Here is a 19,696-nt window from a genome sequence, read left to right as displayed (position 1 = left end):
ATTGCTATTTTGCAGAGAGATTATTAGGGGGAGAGCAACATTTTGAGCCAAAATTGGGGACATTTGAGAGGTTTGGATATTCCTAATTCTATAAAGTGATTTATTTGCACATACCCGAAATCTGGGCAAGGCCAAATATATTGGGGGAACATACAAACAGTACTAAAAATTGACCTCGTATAAACTTGACAGTTGCTAGAATATCATGTCTTGCTTTAGCATGCATTTTTCTGAAGATTATGACATCTGAAACTTAACATCAGTCATTATTTAGTGACTTCTTTCCTAAATGATTTGCCAGAAAAAGTTTTATTTTGCATTTTACAGCACGAACACCAATAAATATCTGCTAAACAAAGCAATGCAGTCTCACAATGATACTAGACTTGGCATTAAAACTTTTCTGCCCTTGAAACTCACATTCATTGAAACAGCATTGAAACCCACATTCAAAGAAAATACATTTTGCCAGTGGCAGATAAAGATTAACTTTGGGCTGTTTTCAAATCATAGGCCCCTTGCACATGAAACATACATGTGCTCTTTGATACACCTTCCATCATAAAAGTCTACTCAAACCTTTACAGTCCACCAGTATCAGTAAATATGCACAATCTCTGAACTAGTAAAAGCCATCTACATAATTCCACATTAGAGAAATCTGTAACTAATGAAGAGGCTGCTGCTAGCAAACAACTTTATATTTCATGGTTTCATCTACAAATAATGTGCCTGTTGCCCTTGAGGAATAAATTGCCTATGTTGCATTAAAAACAATGATACGCTAGTAATATTGCAATAGGGAATGGATGGCAAACTGATAACAGGTTCATAGTTACTACTAGATATCTTCGCCAAAACAGACTACAGCATCATCCCCCCTTTACAACACAGTACAGTATCAGCAATGCATCTACCTACTGTGGGAGAAGAACCCACAGCCTTCTGCATCAAAAGCAAGTACACTACCTGTGGTGCTATTAACAGTACAAGCAGACTCTGCATAAGCAGCACTAAACGTAAGTTCTCCTGCAGCTCTCAGCTCCTTGTAAAATGTTGACACTCAGCTATATCTCTGAACTTTGCAGCACAAGAAATCTGGAAAAAGCCAACATTTATTGGGGGGGGGGGGGCAAAAGCCCAAAAAACAGGGACACATTTTAAACATTGCTTGCATAATTTTGAAAAGTTGCTAGAATAAAATGCTGTGTTATCACCATGCATGTCTTGAACCCAGAACCATATGCACTATAGTCAGTACAACATACCACTATGCTAAAATCAGCAGTTTGAAAAATAGGAAGACAAACTTAATGGCTATCATTTAGATAGCTCTCAACCTCTTAGCACAAAAAACCTGGACAAACAAACCCAATAATGAGGGAATACAAATTCAGTTCTCACTTCACACTTTAGCACAAAAAACCTGGACAAACATCAAAAACAATAATGGGAGAAATGCAACTTCAGTTCTCACCATAGCTCACAACCATTAGAAAAACAAATCTGAACAAAGTTCAGAAATGGTGGTGGTTAGGGACTTTAGGCTGTTCTTACCCTGAAGCAAAGGTACAGGGTTTGAGCCTGAACACCTATAACCAGCAGGTGTAGTATGTGGGGGCACACACACACACACACACACACACTTCCTTCAAATGTTGATTCCCTTCCTTCAATGTGAATGCACACACACGCACTTCCTTCAAACGTTGATTCCTTGCAGCCAGCCGGACATGATGTGTGCTCACTTCTGACTGGCTGGTATGCTCCTTAAAGGAGCTTTTTTTCAAAAAAGCTACCCCCTTTCTACAAAAGTTGTACTGAAATCAGTACAGTGCGTATGCCTCCCGACGTCCCTGGCTACATGTGCATCTTGTCCCACTTTCATTGTGGAAAAAACTAAGAATGCTTTGAACAAGCGTATCTATCAACGTGTTTACAGTACCCAACGTAAGGGCAGTAAAAGTGCACTGGTCAGGCATTCCATTGTTTGTGACAAATTCACCAAATTTACATTTCTAGTTCTTGAACAAATACAAAATTCCCCTTATGTAGGGAACTGGCAGAACAAACTGCTTCACTGGGAAATGATATGGCAGCTTAAGCTGGATGCTACCAACTTTCCCAGTTTAAATGACAGTAAATCACAGCAGTGAACTAAAAAGAAGAGCCAGCAGAATATGATTTTGTGTTTCACCAAACATTTTTTGTTCAGTTACTTTTTGCTTAGTTTGTATTTTTATGTTTTGGTTCAAGTTTTAAAAGTTTTGACTTATTTTTAGTGTTGTTACTTTATTTTTCTGTTATAGACTGCGGTGGCGCTGCTGCGGTAGTGTTGTCGCCTCACAGTAAGAAGTTGTCCTGTTCGATTCTCAGCTAGAGCGTCTTCTGTGTGGAGGCATGCGTGAATGAGTGTACCTTCGTTGAAGGTTGTGTGTCAGGGCCAGCAACTCGGCACATAAAAATCTACTGCCAATCATTAGCAGACTGGAGTACCGCTGTGGTGACCCCTAACCGGGAAAAGCCGAAAGACACAACAATAACAACTGATTTCATCTACAACATGTTGCGTTTGGTTTACACAAGAGGTGTGTCTTCTGCACTTAAGTTTTAAAATGGCTTCTACAATCAGTATATTCACAGTTCTGATGATGTCTTAGTGTTACAGATGAAAGTGCTAAACTGTGGATGCTTTTTTAACCTACTTTTGGTATTAAACATATTCTTTTACAAGTTTTGAGTTCAGTGGCTAATTTGCTGGTTGTTTTGCTGTTATGAGTTGGTGACTGAACAAGTTCTGCGGTTCCCCTTCTCACCGCAGTTCTGGAAAGCATGTCACTCAAATAGTGAACTATGTCTACAATCATGATCAACATATAGTATGAGCTATCTGTCTGGCAGCAGTTTCTCAGTGGGCTGGGTTTATACTTTTTCACCTGATTTCTTAGAAAGTCAAACAGTCAAAACAAAGCACTGTACTTTCCATTACAGAAGCAGAAATGCCTGTGCTCTGAAAGAACAAATTAGTAAAATGTAAAAACAAGCAAAGCCATCTCTATACTATGCATAACATATTAAAGTGTTAAACATGGACAGTACCTGCCTTTCCTTACCTGGCTGCATATAACTAATCCTTCAACATCTACCACCTGTGTGAATCATTTTAAGTTTCATCTCACCATATTTCAGGAATCCAAACTTTTTGATCTCTTTCCAGTTAACATTTCACAAGGAGTGATAACTCAAAACCAGGAAACATCATCTGTTCTTGGTATCAGACAGCAAAAAGCAGGAAGGCAGTTGGAGAGGCCAGCAAAAACTGATAAGTTACACCAAATTCTTAAATTTGGAGTCCGCTCCACCATGACAAAGAATGGCATTTAGCCACTAAACAGCTGCAAATATCAGCAACACCAGTCTACTTGAACTAAGAACGACAAGTTCAATTATCTCCACACAATGTTTTATTAAAACTTGTCATACCTGGCCATCTTATTGAACGGGATATGTATATGACTGCTTCACAGCACTGCATAGCTCTCAACTCTCCAGATTTTCCTCAGAATGTCCAGATTTTTGCCTCATATTTATGGTCTGTTCCTCATAAAACTTATGGTTTTCTGGCAAATCATTGAGGATTGAAGTCAGCAAATAATGATATACATTTGAGTTACAGACTTAAATCCTTAACAAAAATGCATGCTAACACAAATCCTGTTATTCTAACAAATTTTTAAGTTTAAAAGACCAATATTTAAAATCTGTCACTATTTTTGGGCCTTTGTTCTCCCATTAATTTAGGCTTTCCCTCAACAGTTGAATCTGTCTGCCTCCTATTCTTAGTTTGAATCAGGCATGTCATGATGGTTACTATGAATGCTGTTGCCATTTGGTCTCACACCAACTCCGACACTCAAAGTGCTTCTCTCCTTTGGAAGTAGGGCATGGGTCTGTTCTGTATATTTAGGTACCACACTGCAGGCAGGTTATCCAGTATAGTAATAACTAGTTCTTGAATAACATCTGGAATCTAAAGAAAATATAGGGCCATTCTCATGTTCAAAATCTTGAGGTAACAGACCTCTTCCCATAATGACCCAAGATCACTAGGAGATGAACTACTCAGGTGAGTTAACCACTCTTCAAGGAGGCTTTTCTGCCTTGCTTCATAGGAATACACAGTAGTGTGCTTGCATTCCCCTCAGCAAAAGTCTCATCCTGTGTCTTGGCCAACCTCCAATCAGCCCAAGGCTGTCTCATTGCCCTAAACTGTGAGACCCTGTGTCGGTGGAACACTAAAGTGCTTTTAGTTACACTAGTTCCCCTCAGCAAAGGTTTCATCCTGTGCCTTGGCCAACCTCCAATCAGCCCAAGGCTGTCTTGTTGCCCTGCACTGTGAGACCCTGCGTCAGTGGAACACTAAAGTGCTTTCAGCTACACTAGTTCCCTTCAGCAAAAGTTTCATCCTTTGTCTTGGCCAACCTCCAATCAACCCAAGGCTGTCTCACTGCCCTGCACTGTGAGACCCTGCGTTGGTGGAACACTAAAGTGCTTTCGGCTACACTAGTTCCCTTCAGCAAAAGTTTCATCCTGTGTCTTGGCCAACCTCCAATCAACCCAAGGCTGTCTCGTTGCCATGCACTGTGAGATCCTGCGTCAGTGGAACACTAAAGTGCTTTCAGCTACATTAGTGTATGTTAATGTATTTAATTTGTCCTCTAAACTGAAGACTCTTTTCCGCTTTCATTGTACATATGACATGCACACTACTGGTCCCCCCCCCCATTTTTCTCTTTCTATTGTACTCCTAGGTCAATTACTTAAAACTACTTTCTCTTGGAAAAAGTTTACCTATGTACCTGCAGAGCAACAAAAGCTGGTTGGCACAATATATTAAACATGAAAGAAAAGAAGTGGATTGTTAAATTGGGGGGGATTATTCCCCCCTGGGCTTAATGAGCAATTGTGTCCAATTATTGGATGAGGCCTGTTGCAACATACATCATTATTCTCGTAGCAAGACTTTTGGCTTTGGGTGCCATTTCCTCACAGAAGCTGAGTAACTATACACATTATATATTACTTTTATGGGACTGGTTTTCAGTTTCAGGGACTGTTGGAGCTTAATAATTTTTTGTCTAACAATTTGGCATACAGTGTTTTGCTTTTGACTCATGTATGTCAGCATTGTGGTTCCATCATAAACCCTGTACGGCGCATATATTATTAAGCACTTTTTACTTCTTGTTATATAATCCTATTATACTGTACATATTTACAACTATCTATTTTTACTTTTTAGTGTTCTGTAGATTACAGTTTGGGAATTTTTTACTAATATAACCCAGGATTGGCACATTTGGGATTGGCCCTAGATTTAACTATTATGTTTTGATACTATAAGCTAGACTGCAGGTTATATATATTTTGTTGGCCCTTTCTTTACTTTATCAAGGACTAATGTTTTTTTTCCTTACTGTAATCATGGATATCCATGGGGAATTGGAATGAAGGCACATTTTTGGGTAGAGTCACAGTTTTTTTTACTCTTTTTCAAACTGCATAAATGCTTTTTTGACTATACTTTAATAAGCTATGGGGATTGGAATTTCTCTGTCTGCTTATGACAGCAACTGGTTATGGTGTTAAGCCCTAAGTTATATCAGTTTGTGGATTCAAACACTTGGACACACCTATGGTTAGACATTTTCCCTGAATATGTGGAGTGGATGATTATTTAATCTTGCCTTCCATCTCTAGATTAATCTTTGGTGTATGGCATTGGTTTAGTGTACCAGAGGCATGTAGTACTACCCATTTTTTGCATTTATTGAATCATCTTTTTGGTGGCTATTATTGTTCCCCCTGTTTGTCGTTTAATATCATGATTTTTCCTTTTTAAGGGCACGTAACACCACTATTTGTTCTATTCTATTCTAAAAGCATCATTTAGATCCAACATAGACATAGTGCACACATTTAAACACATACTGTTTATCACTAAAAATCTACTTATATCTGGAGACATACACCCAAACCCTGGACCACAAAACTCTCTACTCTCTGCTAGGTGAATGTCTAACCTATTAATTCTGAGTGTCAACATCAGAAGTATCTCTAACAAACTTTCTGACCTACACACATTTATAGCTCACTACTCCCCTGACATACTAACCATTACTGAGACATGGCTAAAACCTAGTACCCAAAATGAAGAAATTCTCCCACCAGGATATAATATCCTAAGACTGGAATAGAGTGAGCAAAAGGGGAGGTGGAATTGCTATCCACTACAAAAATACAGTCAACATTAAACTTCTACCAACCACCATACCTAAATTTCAAAATGCTGAAACCTTAGGTTCAACCCTAACCATAAATGACACAAAAACTCTCATTCTCTGCTGTTATATTCCCCCAGGTAATAACTCTCCCATCATTGGAGAAATGTTACAATGGGCCACAGATAATCTCCCCCAAGAAACCATGTTACTATGTGACCTGAACACTGGCTGGTCAGCCTGTACCGCTAACAACCCCACTAACCATATTAATCTTTACAGTTTTACCCAACTTATCCAAGAATCCACTAGAATCGACAAAAAAACCCACAAACAGTCTATTCTAGACTGGACACTAGTTAACTTCCCCAAACAAATCTATCAGACAGAATGCCTCCCTGATGGTCTTAGTGACCATCTCCCCACCTTTCTCCTGTGGAAACGTACCAACATAGCCAAACCTATTATTTTTAGACAAGTCAGAGATGATTGTAAACTAAATATACAAGAACTAAACAGTATTCTAAAACATAGTAACTGGAAATCACTAAAATCCTAAATCTAGACCAAGCTGTTGACTACTTCAACAATATTCTCATCAATATCCTTGACAGGCTCGCACCAATTAGGAAAATAAGAACCAAGTCACTTACCTACAACTTAGAAATCAGGCCAAGAGACAAACTAAACTTGATAGACAAAGTTACTTCCTCAATATCCAAAACAAACATTCAAAAGATCCCCAAAAGTTTTGGCATGCCATTAACTCTCCTAAAACCAGGCAAAACTACCACTCCTACTCCTAACTCCATGAATGACAACAAGGACATTGCCTCCCAATTCAATCACCACTTCACAGAATCCATCTTAACACTATCCTCCCAACTATCCAAAAACAGCCCTACATATAACCCAATCAAATGCCCTGACAACATCCCATCCTTTATGCTCTCACCCGCTCCCACCTCAACAATTAAAGAACACCTCCTAAAACTGAAACCTACCACCCTTGCTGGTGACAATCTACCAGCCAACTTCCTAAAAATAGCTGCTAAGTCCTTATCCTACCCTGTTTCTATTCTTATCAATTGCTCCATACAAGAAGCATATGTCCCACAGCTACGAAAGGTATCATACATTATTCCACTACACAAAGATGGAAACTCTTATGAATACTCAAATTATCACCCCATTGCCATTCTATCCCTATTATCTAAAATACTAGACAAAATGTATACATTCTCAGGTAACACAATTCCTAAACTCACACCATCTCCTCTCCCCCACAACACCACAGCACAACCACTGCTCTGCTCTCTTTCACCAATCTGATCAACCAACATAGAAATAATAATAACTTTGTATCTGCAGTATTTCTAGACCTCTCCAAAGCATTTGACATGGTTTCACATTCCTTACTACTAGACACCCTGACATCCCTATCCTTTGCCCCTTCTGCAATAGCCTGGTTTAAAAGCTATCTGTCAACTAGGCAACAATCTGTCCAATGGCAAATTGTACTATCCCCCTTACTCCCAGCTACCATAGGTGTACCACAAGGCTCCATATTAGGCCCACTTCTTTTCTCCATATTTACCAATAATCTCCATACCACCACACAGCATGCTTCACTTATACAATACGCTGATGATTCAACTCTTATCTGTTCAGCTCCATCACTTCCCACCCTACAACAACTCACCCAGGAATCCTTTAGCTCTGTGGAAAGTTGGATCACTCAGATCCAACTTATCCTGAACTCTAATAAAACCAAATTACTACTTTTCACCCCCAACAAAACCATTTCCACCCCTCTATCCTTCACTATCTCCCCAAAAACGGCACTATTATCTCTCTCTCTGACCACACCAAACTCCTAGGCATTGAAATTGATAAAAATCCATGACTTCCACATTTCACATACTATCAAAAAAGTCCATAAAAAATTAGAACACTATATAGGCACAAGAAATCCCTCTCGAAACAAGCACGGATTACCCTAGCCCAAACTCACCTCTTGTCTACCCTAACGTATGCTGCTCCAATTCTTACCCAGCTTAGAAAACTTGACCTTGCCACACTCGAATCATGTTATAATAAAATCGCCAAGTTTGCAAACAACTCCACCTTTAGAACCCACCATTGCTCTACTAATTTATCACCAGTTAGGTTCATAGGTTCATACTAGGCTATCTGCCCTAGGGCATTTATAAGCCTAGCCAGAGTATGTTTGGCTTTCGCCACCCATTTTAAATTAATTTTGCTATGCCCTTTTTCGAGGTTATTATACTGTGCCTCTGTCTAACAGTGACACAGAAGTGATACCCGGGGTAAACCTACGATCTCCCATCCACTCATCAAGATTCCTCTTGAAGAGAGTCAATGAGGGACTCTGCCTAACCTGGACTGGGATTTTATTCCAGAGTGAAGGGAGCCTCTGGGTTATGAATCTGTCCCTCCAGCATGTCCTATTTATTTCAGTGCTGAGGTTCAAGTCTCTCGAGCGTGTAGCTCGATGGGATTTGGATTTTTGAGGTGCAGCATGTCCCTTAATTCCGGGTTGGACATGGCCTTATACGTCAGGCACATGTCACCTCTGAGCAGGCGGTATGCCACTGAGTAGAGCTGGAGTTTCTTTAACCGGGCAGCATATGGCATCTGTTTGAGCCCTTTGATCCTCTTGGTGAGGTACTTTTGGGGTCTTTCCAGTTGCTGCAGGTGTTTGGTAAGGTACATCCCAAAAGGGGCATTGTACTCGATTATGGGCCTGATGAGGGATGAGTAAAGAGGCACGATGACCTCCCCTAATCTAGATGTGAATCCCTTCATGATTAGGTGGGCTATATAAAATGTTTTTTCTCATTAGTCATTGCCTAGAATGTGGTAACACATCCAGAAAAAAACCCTGCACTAGGCCAACTTCTCAACCACTACAATACAAATTGTCCTCTCCGATCTTCCTACAAACCCCTCCTCTTTATCTCTAAAGCAAACAATACTGCAGGAAAAACACTGTTCCCCACTGCATAGCTAGAACCTGGAATAATCTCCCTCCTGCTCTGATTTCTGCCCTACCTCTTCTCACTTTAAGAACTCACTTAGGACACACTTAAAGAATAAGTGGCTATGCCCATGTATTACATAAGTCCTCAAATTATTCCACTTGTATATCTCACTTCCTAATATACCTACTGTAATATATATTACAGTCTAGGTCTTCTCCTAATGCTGATTGAATTTGTATACCTACTCTGTTATTAACCATGTGTAACTATTTTTCCTGTATATATAGGTCTTGTTATGTCTTCTGCTGTATACTGTATTTTAACATATTGTTTGAAAATACTCTGTATACCGTACTTTAACATATTGTGTAAAATTTTACTTACTGTGGAGCTTTTCTCCCCGGGCCTCTGCTGAAAATGGACCTGTGTCCAGTTGGACCATCCCGGTTAAAAAATGTAAAATAAAATAATAAAAATAAAAATCTGTTGTTGGCTCTTGTCTTTGATGTGAAGGAATTAATGGTTAGTCTACCTTTAGGTGTGGTGAAAAGATTTAATAGGCCAGGCATTACCAAGATGCCTTTAACTTCAGGAAGAAATCTCATAGGCATGATAACTCTATACCACTGTCAGTAAAATACAGCTCCCTTATGTGCAGGTAGTTAATAGGGACCATGAAACTCTACCTTGCCGTAATGCCAAACTAACAAAGAACACACGTTGACTCAAACATAACAGCAACAGAAAATGCCCAGTCTGATACTAACTTAGCTTGTGATCCTAACTGATTAGTAAAAGGTTCTGGTAACACCTAGTCTGGCACTGCTCCTACAATCTAAAAGTCTCTACTAGGACCTGGAAGGATTTTTCCATCTCATTGAGATTTTTAAAGTATGGAGTTATAGCATGGTCTATGACAACTCTAAAACTACGGCACTAGCACAGAAGGTCTTTGAAAGAAGTAGATGCTCTAGAAAATAAAAGAGAAACATGACGACTAACAGATATTAAACACACAAAACGTCTTAGCAAAAAAGCACAGTACTTCATTCAGTCTATTTCAATATGCATTTAGGTCTTGAAGAGCTGTTCTGGGCCATGACCCCTCACCTTTACCTGCTTTATTTTATTCCTTTTCCACTTATCCCAAGTTTGTGTTAAAGCTCTCTAAGGTATGACAATTTGGTATCATAATGGCTCAGAATCTTCTTAACAGGTTAGAAGCATTTCTTTGTGGTGACGGACTGTGAACAAGGAAAAGAATGTGAAACAGATTGTTTGTGACCCACTTCACACTACTTCAGACGGTGTTTTGTTTTAAATTGCAAAAATTCCAAGAAAATGACAACAAAAACAAATAATCTCAATGAATTGCAAAGTAAAATAACCAAAACAAAACACTTAAAGGGGCTGCATCCCCTTTAAAAATAAATAAAATATATTGTAGTATCTAATTTAAAGTGAAAACAAAAAGAAAAGAGGTGCTGTAGTTAGTGAATGTGTACTTACAGTGAACAGCTAGCAACACATCACCACTAAAGTTACTTGGTACACAATGTCAAGGCAGCTTTATAAATCACGACTAACTGAAGCTCTGGTACTAATCACTATTCAGCTGAGTAAAACAATATCCACCATTACACAATTTGGCACCCTTCACTATCATTAATATTCAATTTTACACTTCTTTTGGGCAAAGCATTTGCAGTAAAACAAAGTGCACATTGACACTCCAATAATATATGGCATGCCTTACTTTGGAGTAAGCAAGACTTCAGCAAAGTACTGCCAGGGAACCACAAATACTTAAAAGACTCCTAGCTTTAAGAATAGGCGGATAATGTGGCTTCATTCCACAGGGAAAAGGAGCAAAGAAAAAAGTATATTACCATTACAGCAAATCAGTAAACTTGGTTCTGCAAGCAAAATGAATGAACCATCAACTCCTTCCCTATCTCTCCTTACAGTTACTTCAGAAAACCCTGAAATAGTAATAGTACTCGTGGAGCTAGCTAAATTGAACACCTACTGCCGTACTGGTACGATGGAACAAACTTGTAAAGAAAATGTCACAACTGCCATACTATCCTAATGTTACAATTAAAAGAAATACAATTTACTCATTTCCAAGTCTGGAGTCCCTTTTGGCTCTTGTCTGAAAAAGATTCTGTGTGAACAGTTTGTTTTACATAGACAGCAAATCAATAAACAAATAAATGTCAGACTTTTTTTAGCTTGAAAAGTTGGAATAAAATATATTGCTAGAAACTTCAGCAAGATGGTAAAGAAATGCTTAAGTGCTAACAAGAACTACCATCTCTTAAAATTACAGAAACTGTCTTATAAAAATGTATAAATATCTGTGACAGGTGTGCCTTTTCTCTCGGTGTGCCTATTGGACATACTGGTACAATTCTCAGTAGCTACCTTGGCTTCAGGATTGCATTAAACATTGCATAACCTAACATCTGAAGACACAATTATTCATTTGTGAGACAGAAAAGTATTTCAATGAGTAGCGAAATACTTTGTTATTTTCAAAGCAAAAAGATTATGTTTATGCCATAAGGATTCAAGTTAAGAATGGCACAAAAATCCATGTTTTTGAGACCAGCAGCATAGCAAAGATTGTAAAATAAAGGATCCATATGCAGAGCAGCTGCTTAGAACAATACCAGACTGAGTTACTAAACATAAACCTTGCAATTCCAGGCTTAAACATGCAGTACATACCTTCCTCATTTGTACCAGCAGACCTTCAAACTCCTTCAAATTCAGTGTTGCCCCACAGTATGAGGTGCAGTTGTTTGCTGCTTTTCCCAGCCAGTAGATGGTTACCAGAACCTGCAGAAAACAAACAGTAGTAAGCACTCCCCCTCTTTCTTCTCAGACACTGGAGACCTTTTGCTACAGTTTTTGCATGTAAACCACAGGAAAAGGTTTCCTTTAACAACTCCAGTCAGCAAGTTTGGAAGCTGTTTTCTTTAGACTGTTTTTTTTTTTTTTGGAACCAATTATAGGAAAAGGAAATCCATTTTCCCTTCCACACCTCTGTAAACTGATCTTGTCTGGATTCCAAGTTCACACAGACTTAAATAAGAGCTGTGTTAGAGTCACGCATTGATACAAAAACTGTCACACATGCAGATTCACCTTATAGTATTATTGGTTTTATCTGACTTTTCTGATAAAATAAGTACATGAATGTAATGGTGCCATTTATTGCAAATTATATTAAACAGTAACAATAACATTAAAGGAAACTTCTTTTACACCCCTGACTTACATCAACACAATGATGTAGATTTCATCAGTCATACTGTAGCTACTACAAATCATCTTCTAGGTGCAGTAATTCTCCACAGAACTTTCTACAGCAACGGTAAGAAAATCCCCACTTTGAAACAACAACAGTAGCTGAAGTTAAAAACTTAATAAAGGCATCCTGGCACCTTGGCAAACAATTACCTTCAAGTAGGATGGAAAACTGTAAACTTCAGGTAAAACAATTTAGAATCGATATGCACTATACATCATAGAACTTTTTCCATTTGTAAATTTACCTCCTTAACATATCTGAGCTGTGCAGTACCACAACCTTTGTGCACTATACACATCCTCACATCCCTGAACATTCTCTGATAAATCATGTTAAAAAGCATGTCAAACAATGAACAATAAATACTACTAAAATGTACAGTAATGTTACTAGTAAAAAGTATTCTTTACAGTAATAGTGCATTTGCAGTCCTTACATCAAAACAGTAATATATTATAATATATACCAGTGGTGCACAACATCCGGCCCCGGGGCCAAATCCAGCCCCCAAAGAGTAACCAAAATTTAAAAAAAATTAAAAAATGCTATGCCTTACTCCAGTCACGCAAACTTTCCAGCATGTGTTTATTTACCTAATTTACTGCAGTTGCGGAAGTAACTATTCATTTGTTGTTTATAACTTATAGTATGTAAACGGTAGTAAATTTCTGCATGAGTCTATAATAAGTCATGGCTGCAAGCCAGAATAAAGTTAAATGCAGAGTTGAAAACAGGCAATTTCATGACTGCTGTCTTAAGTAAAAATGCCAGTCACCTGTACCTATTGTTAACTCATAATGGCTTACTATGTTTTGAAGTGGCTCACAGATGCATTAAGAATTTGTGTAGTGACCCTACCCACAAAAAAGTTGTGCACCACTGATGTACACAAATGCAGAATTATATTTTTCTTTCAAGTTTCACAAACAACTGTATAACCCAGACATATAATGTTGGAGCACTTTTGTTCATCTGGACGTTTGCTTTCCTAGGACAGCAAAACATTTCTCATTACTTCTTTATTTATATATTTATGCAAGTATGAAAATTATGCTTATTTGAATGATTAACAATATAAATAACAATACCAGTTTCTCAAAGTGTATGAATTTGCTTCACAGCAGGAAGACTGTGTGCAACTAATTAAATCAGTTTTTATCAGCCAGTATGGGAGGCACTTCAGCTAGGTTTGCCAGTTGATACAGTGTACTTAGATTTGCCTAATGCACCTGAATGGTACTCCATGAGACAATGATGAGTAAAATGAATAAAATGAATATTAATGGCTGCACAGGTAGATGGACCAGCAATTGGCTACAGAGATGAATATTAATGGCTGCACAGGTAGACGGACCAGCAATTGGCTACAGAGTAGGAAATTTGTTTGTGTCTTTCGGCTTTTCCCGATTAGGGGTCGACACAGCGGAACTCCAGTCCGCTAATGATTGGCAGTAGATTTTTTTACGTGCCGCGTTTGCCAGCCCTGATGCACAACTTTCAACAAAGGTACGCCCATTCATGCATGCCTCCACACAGAAGAAGCACTAGCTGAGAATTGAATGGCACAACGTCTTGCTGTGAGGCAACAACGCTACCGCAGCAGCACCACCATAGTGGCTACAGAGTAGGAAATACAGAGTTAAAATTAAAGAGGCATTTTCTGAGTGTAGAAATGTAGAATGTGGGGTTCCTCAGGGGTTAGTGCTGGTCTTTGTCCTATTTATATTATTTACATCTGATTTTCCTTACTCAAATGATAAAGGATAAGCAAATTTGTGTATGGCACTTAAGATGGATCCATAGCAACAAACCTGAAAAATCAATATGTTTTGCTGGAAGTTTTGGATTCACTGGAACTGTAGCCAACTATGAATAAAATGGAGTTCAGTGCAAATGAAAGTAATGTGATAGGTTCATATGTTCATAGGAGCTTACTAGGCTAGTGGCCCTAGAGCCTTTACAAGCCTAGCCATGTTAATCCCAAGTATCCCTATCTGTTTTTTCTGAGTATTTCACAGAACAAATTTGAAAAAAGAGTGGGTCTGTCCATGAGGGGCATGGGTGATGCATCTCATGGGAATAATCTCTGTTATCCATGTTCTTTAAATACTGAGTGAAGTAAACAAAATAAGATATTTGGGGGTGATGTCTGATAATAGGCAAACATCTGAGGTACATTTATTAGGGAGCATAAGAAAATGTTATCGTAGTATAAGATATATTTTACTTACAACTCCAAGCAGGGATGATGAAGTTGTTATCCCCCATTACAAATCAGTGGAAAGGCCTGTTATTGAATATTGTGCCTCAGCGTGTTCATATAATACTACCCAAATAAAAAGACTAGAAAGAACATAAATATACTACATAGATTTCTAAACTTGAGAAATTATAGTTAAAGATTGTGGTTAGAGAAACTGTCCCTGTTTTCTATAAGCTAGAGACTACTAAAATACCGATACATGAAGCAGTGTAAAACAACAGCTTGCAGCAGTCTTAGGTGTTGAATTAAAGGAACATACTCAATAAACCAGGAATAACAAGCTGTTTATAGGGGTATCAATGTACAGGGACAGTCAAAAAAGACATACATTCATACTAGTTCAGGTTTATGGTGGAATGATTTACCACTAGTAATTCAAAAAAATTGGACAACTTGACTGCTTTTAAGAGGGTCTTGGATAACTGGATGGGGAAAATTGGGTAAAATGTTTTGATCCTTCTTTAATTGGTTGCAAACTCTTTCAAGGCTCATAGTAGGCTCTGAGTTTGATTCAGTGAACATTGAAGGGAGGCTCCCTATTGAAATGTTGGCACTTGAAATGCCAAGGCCAACAAGCTGAAAAAAGACATAAAACACAGGAGAAGAGTGAAATTCTAAAATGGCTCTTCTCTTTCAAACTTTCTTTCTGCCAGGGGTGGGGGGCAAGCTCCATTTTGGCATCTATTTCTCTGAAGTGGAAGCAAATACTGAAGGTTTATGGCTGGCTACATTTGCACATAAAGTTTGCAGATAATTACAAGCTGGGGGTCATCACCGACTTGCTTTCAGACACCAGCATTCTTCAAGAAGACCTATCACTGACTAGCAAATGGTGCCAAAGCCATGGTCTTAAACTCAATGCTAAGAAATGCATAATTGCAACATTTCGGAAGTCAACCATCCCGGCTAATTACCATGTTGATAAATATATACCTCAGATTTGACCTAGTGGTCAAGGATCTGAGTACACACATAGACAGTAGCCTTACCCTCAACTACTTTGTGGCCACAGTGATGAGCAAATCCATTTATGTTGAGCAACTTATAAGTAAAAGCCTGGCATCTAGTTCAAAACAGGTCATTATCCCACTGTACTCTGTCTTTATCAGAGCAATCATAGAGTACAGTGCTCACTTTGGTATGTAACTGAGCAGGCATATGCACCTCAAGAATACAAGGCATAACAAACCTGCCTTATGCACAGCGCCTTAAAGCCCTTTACCTCTACTCAGTCTCCTATAGATTGTTGAGGGTTGATCTATGTCTGGCTTACAAGGCATCCACAAACCCCACACTTATGACCCTCCTGCATATTTGTAAGTCAAACAGTGCCAGACATAGAAGGTCTAGGGACCTGGATTTTGTCTGTGACTTAAACAGGACATGCTGGAGAGACAGATACGTGTCCCACAGACTGCTTCTCCTATGAAACAGGCTTCCCATCCATGTGAAACTGGGTTCGTCAATTATGCAACCTAGACCAGAGGATGGGGAGTGGGAAATTTACATCAGGCATGGCACCTATGTCCATTATGGACAGATGTAGCTTATAAATGCCTGGCTTTTAGTGTCCTACTTGGATACAAATGTCATTACACTTTCGGGAAAACTTGGCTAGGCTTATAAAAGCTTCCCAACTTGTTAGCCCAGTGGCAATCTATGAATCTAAAGTGGAGGACCAGACAGTGGAGAGTTCTGACTGAACATTTAGGCACACTTTTGGCTCTCCAAAAAATTCACACAAGGTTACTACATAAGTTATCAAAAAACAGGACAGAACTGAGCATCTAGGAAGCAAAATACTCAGTCTGGAAGATAGGGTAAGGTGCAAGAACACCAGACTGATTCAGACAGTGGAGAAAGAAGAATAGAATGATATTTTGGACTTTGTGCAGCAACTGTTGTCAAAATGGACAGGTTTGGCTGTTAATGGGAGTGTGACTGAGCCTGCACATAGGATCTATACCCCCTTCTATGTTTCAACAGAGAATAGACCGAAGCATATCATTACTAGATTTGCAACCTGTGCTCTTAAGAAGAAGAGCTGGATGCTTTATAACAAACCTGGTAACAACTTATTGCATAATAAAGGGAGGGGGGGGCGGTATGAACTAGAATTTTCTCCTGAAGCCAGAAAAACTCATTCAAAATCTGTACTACTTATGTGATCATCTCAGCTAAATAAACTCACATACAGGATTCTTTTTCCAGTTTACTTTAAAGTAGCTTGTCCTGTTGATTCTAAAACTTTTTTTCAGGCTCTGTAAAAGGAATGCCTGACTTCAGCAATGGGAAGAGTCTTCCAATACATTTCAAAATGGTTTGCTGGGGAGTCACACAGATGATACTGCATTTTTGCTTGATGATCAATAACATCTTGCTTTTACCGTTTGGCAATTATATAACTAATAACAATTACCTACTCGTGCTAATCCAGCATAATTCGAGCTGGGCCCAAAGTGATGTATGTGCCTCCTGTTCACCCATTAATATTAATACCTAAACACGGTTCTGTATGTTTAGTTTTCTATGATCAAAGCAAAATATATACATGTATATAGTTTTAATGATTAAGTGCTGCAAAATGAACTTTTCACACAAAAAAGTGTTTGGTTGCATTGTGAAAAGAGAAGTTCATTTTGCACATTTAAACTTAAATCTTTAAAGGCAGACAAAGTAGCACTTTGTTTGATCTGTAGTATTAACTTATTCACTGAAGACGTTGAGAAAAGAGGTGGAATTAAGAAAAGGGCCTTGTATACAAGGCATGACATATGATAGCTCACCTAGGGCTCAGTAGTCTGAGGCATTTACAGGTAGAAAGAGAAACGTGGGAGATCCAGAATCCAAGAACTACTTTAACATGAAGCATCACATCACCATTCTACAGCTTTTGAAGTACTGCTAAGACATGTTGTACAAGGAAGGGGATTAAAACACTTCAGAATGGTAAGCACAACTCTTGCATTTTCTTTTTTTCTGTTCAAGGAAAGGATGATAGGAACTGAAAAGTTGGAGACATTTCTGGGAAAACTTCAAAAGGTGAAGTCCATGAGAGTGTGTGGTATCCCCTGTGAATAGTATCGTGTGGAGTGGACAGATGTAAAAGTGGCTCTTAGAAGTTATTTATGAATGAGGTGTTAAGGACTGGGGTGGTCCCCTGATCCCGGAAAAAAATCAATGATATCTGTAATATACAAGAAGAGAAGGATCCAACTTCATCTAGTGTTTTATCACCTGATCTCATTTCTGAACCATAATGACAATTTTTTATAAGACTGCTGGCATCCATGCTTGCCCCAACTTTGCTGAGGGTAATAAACTTAAATCAATGAGGTTTTGTGCAGGGAAGCAAACTAAAAATAACAAATAAATTGTTATTCATACAGGAAGCCCAGACCACGGGCCATAGTCTAGTGATGGTTCTTTCCCCTTGGAGTTTGTTTGTTTGCTTACCTGGATATACGCAGAGTCCTGGCCCATAGTTTAGATCAATGCAAGGTAGAATCCTTGCTTTTCTGTGAACTGAGGAACAAGACAGGGTTACCCCCTCTCCACCCTACCATTTACACTATATTTGCAGTAACTGCAGAATTAATATGTAAAAGGAATACAAACTATGTTTCTTTAAGTGAAGATATTACTGGCCCTCTATGCAGACAGTTTGTTGGTTCATTTAAAGAACCCTAGAGACTGACTTTCCCAGGTTATCCCAGTTGCTATATGTTTTTTTTAAATACATTCACATTATAAGATTAACAAAGAGAAAGATGCAAGTAACAGCTGCCAGTTTTCAGCCTCCTGAGAAGATAAGGATACGCCATCCTTTTTTACGGCAGCACAGAGTGACAAAATATCTAGGTTTTATGTTTGCTTTTAGTCTTATCTTCAGTAGAGATATTGTGTTGTAAGTTCTGATTAAAGAAAGCAGCGGCTTTCTAGGTGGAAGACTACATAGCCAGAGGTGAATCAAAAGGATATGGTTATTCAGATGCTCTTATTTCTACTAGCGCTATTCACATTTCAGGCTAGAGATGTTAAGCTCAGCAATCGATGGAGATCAGTTTCATGTTATGTACATGTACTATATATTGACATGGATTAATTTATTGTTTAAAGTTTTGTGTGTTGGATATTACAAGTATGCTCTGTGGTGGGGAGAGATGCAGCAAATGCTTTAAATGAAATGAAAGCTAAATGCATCTTGAGAGTTGAAACTTTAACCACATGATACATGAACACTGACTCACTCCGATAGTGTTTAATTTCATGTAAGCAGTAAGTTCAGTGTGAAATGTATTTTGATATTGATGGATATCGATAGAAAGGTGATGCAATTCCATTAGCTTTAGTAATTAAATGCTTTACCAAATGCTAGGAAATATTTGAAATAAATTAGTGTTTCTTTAAAATACTAATCACTGCATGTTAATTGGTTTGGATGCAGCATTTAAAAGTTCACTACTTTTGCTGAGATGATTTAATATCACTTTAATAACATTGTGCTAAAGAGCCTGGGGCTCCATTAAGATAGATTTAAACCATTAAACTGAGTTTTTGCTTAAAAATACGTCTTGTTCTGTTCTGTACTGTACAAGGAAGAGTTGAGAAACTGCTCTCCTATACTGTAAAAGGAACAATATAGAAACCTGCTCTCCTATGCCCCCCATGGACAGCCCAAAGGCTAACTATATAAGACAGGCCCCACTATGCCATTTTTACTGGTGAACCATATTTAAAACCCTCTCCTTCTCTCCCTGCAAGACAGCCTGCATCCAAAAGTACACTGATTAACTTTATAAGGAAATGCCTGAGGTATCCGATGTCC

General features: G+C 38.5%; 1 protein-coding gene across 6 annotated transcripts in view; it reads right to left on the bottom strand.

Annotated features, from left to right (window-relative positions):
• LIMCH1 (LIM and calponin homology domains 1) overlaps positions 1–19,696 on the bottom strand; it is a 1,973,196-nt gene that overhangs the window by 734,073 nt on the left and 1,219,427 nt on the right. For all 6 annotated transcript variants that reach the window (XM_044061504.1, XM_044061502.1, XM_044061501.1 and 3 more), the window contains exon 6: positions 12,020–12,130. In XM_044061504.1, coding sequence (XP_043917439.1) covers positions 12,020–12,130 — 111 coding nt within the window. The remainder of the gene's footprint in view (positions 1–12,019; positions 12,131–19,696) is intronic.

This window comes from Protopterus annectens, chromosome 2.part0 (assembly GCF_019279795.1).
Source record: "Protopterus annectens isolate FY-2018-M chromosome 2.part0, PAN1.0, whole genome shotgun sequence".
NCBI lineage: Eukaryota > Metazoa > Chordata > Ceratodontiformes > Protopteridae > Protopterus > Protopterus annectens.
This window is presented reverse-complemented; position numbering and strand designations above follow the sequence as displayed.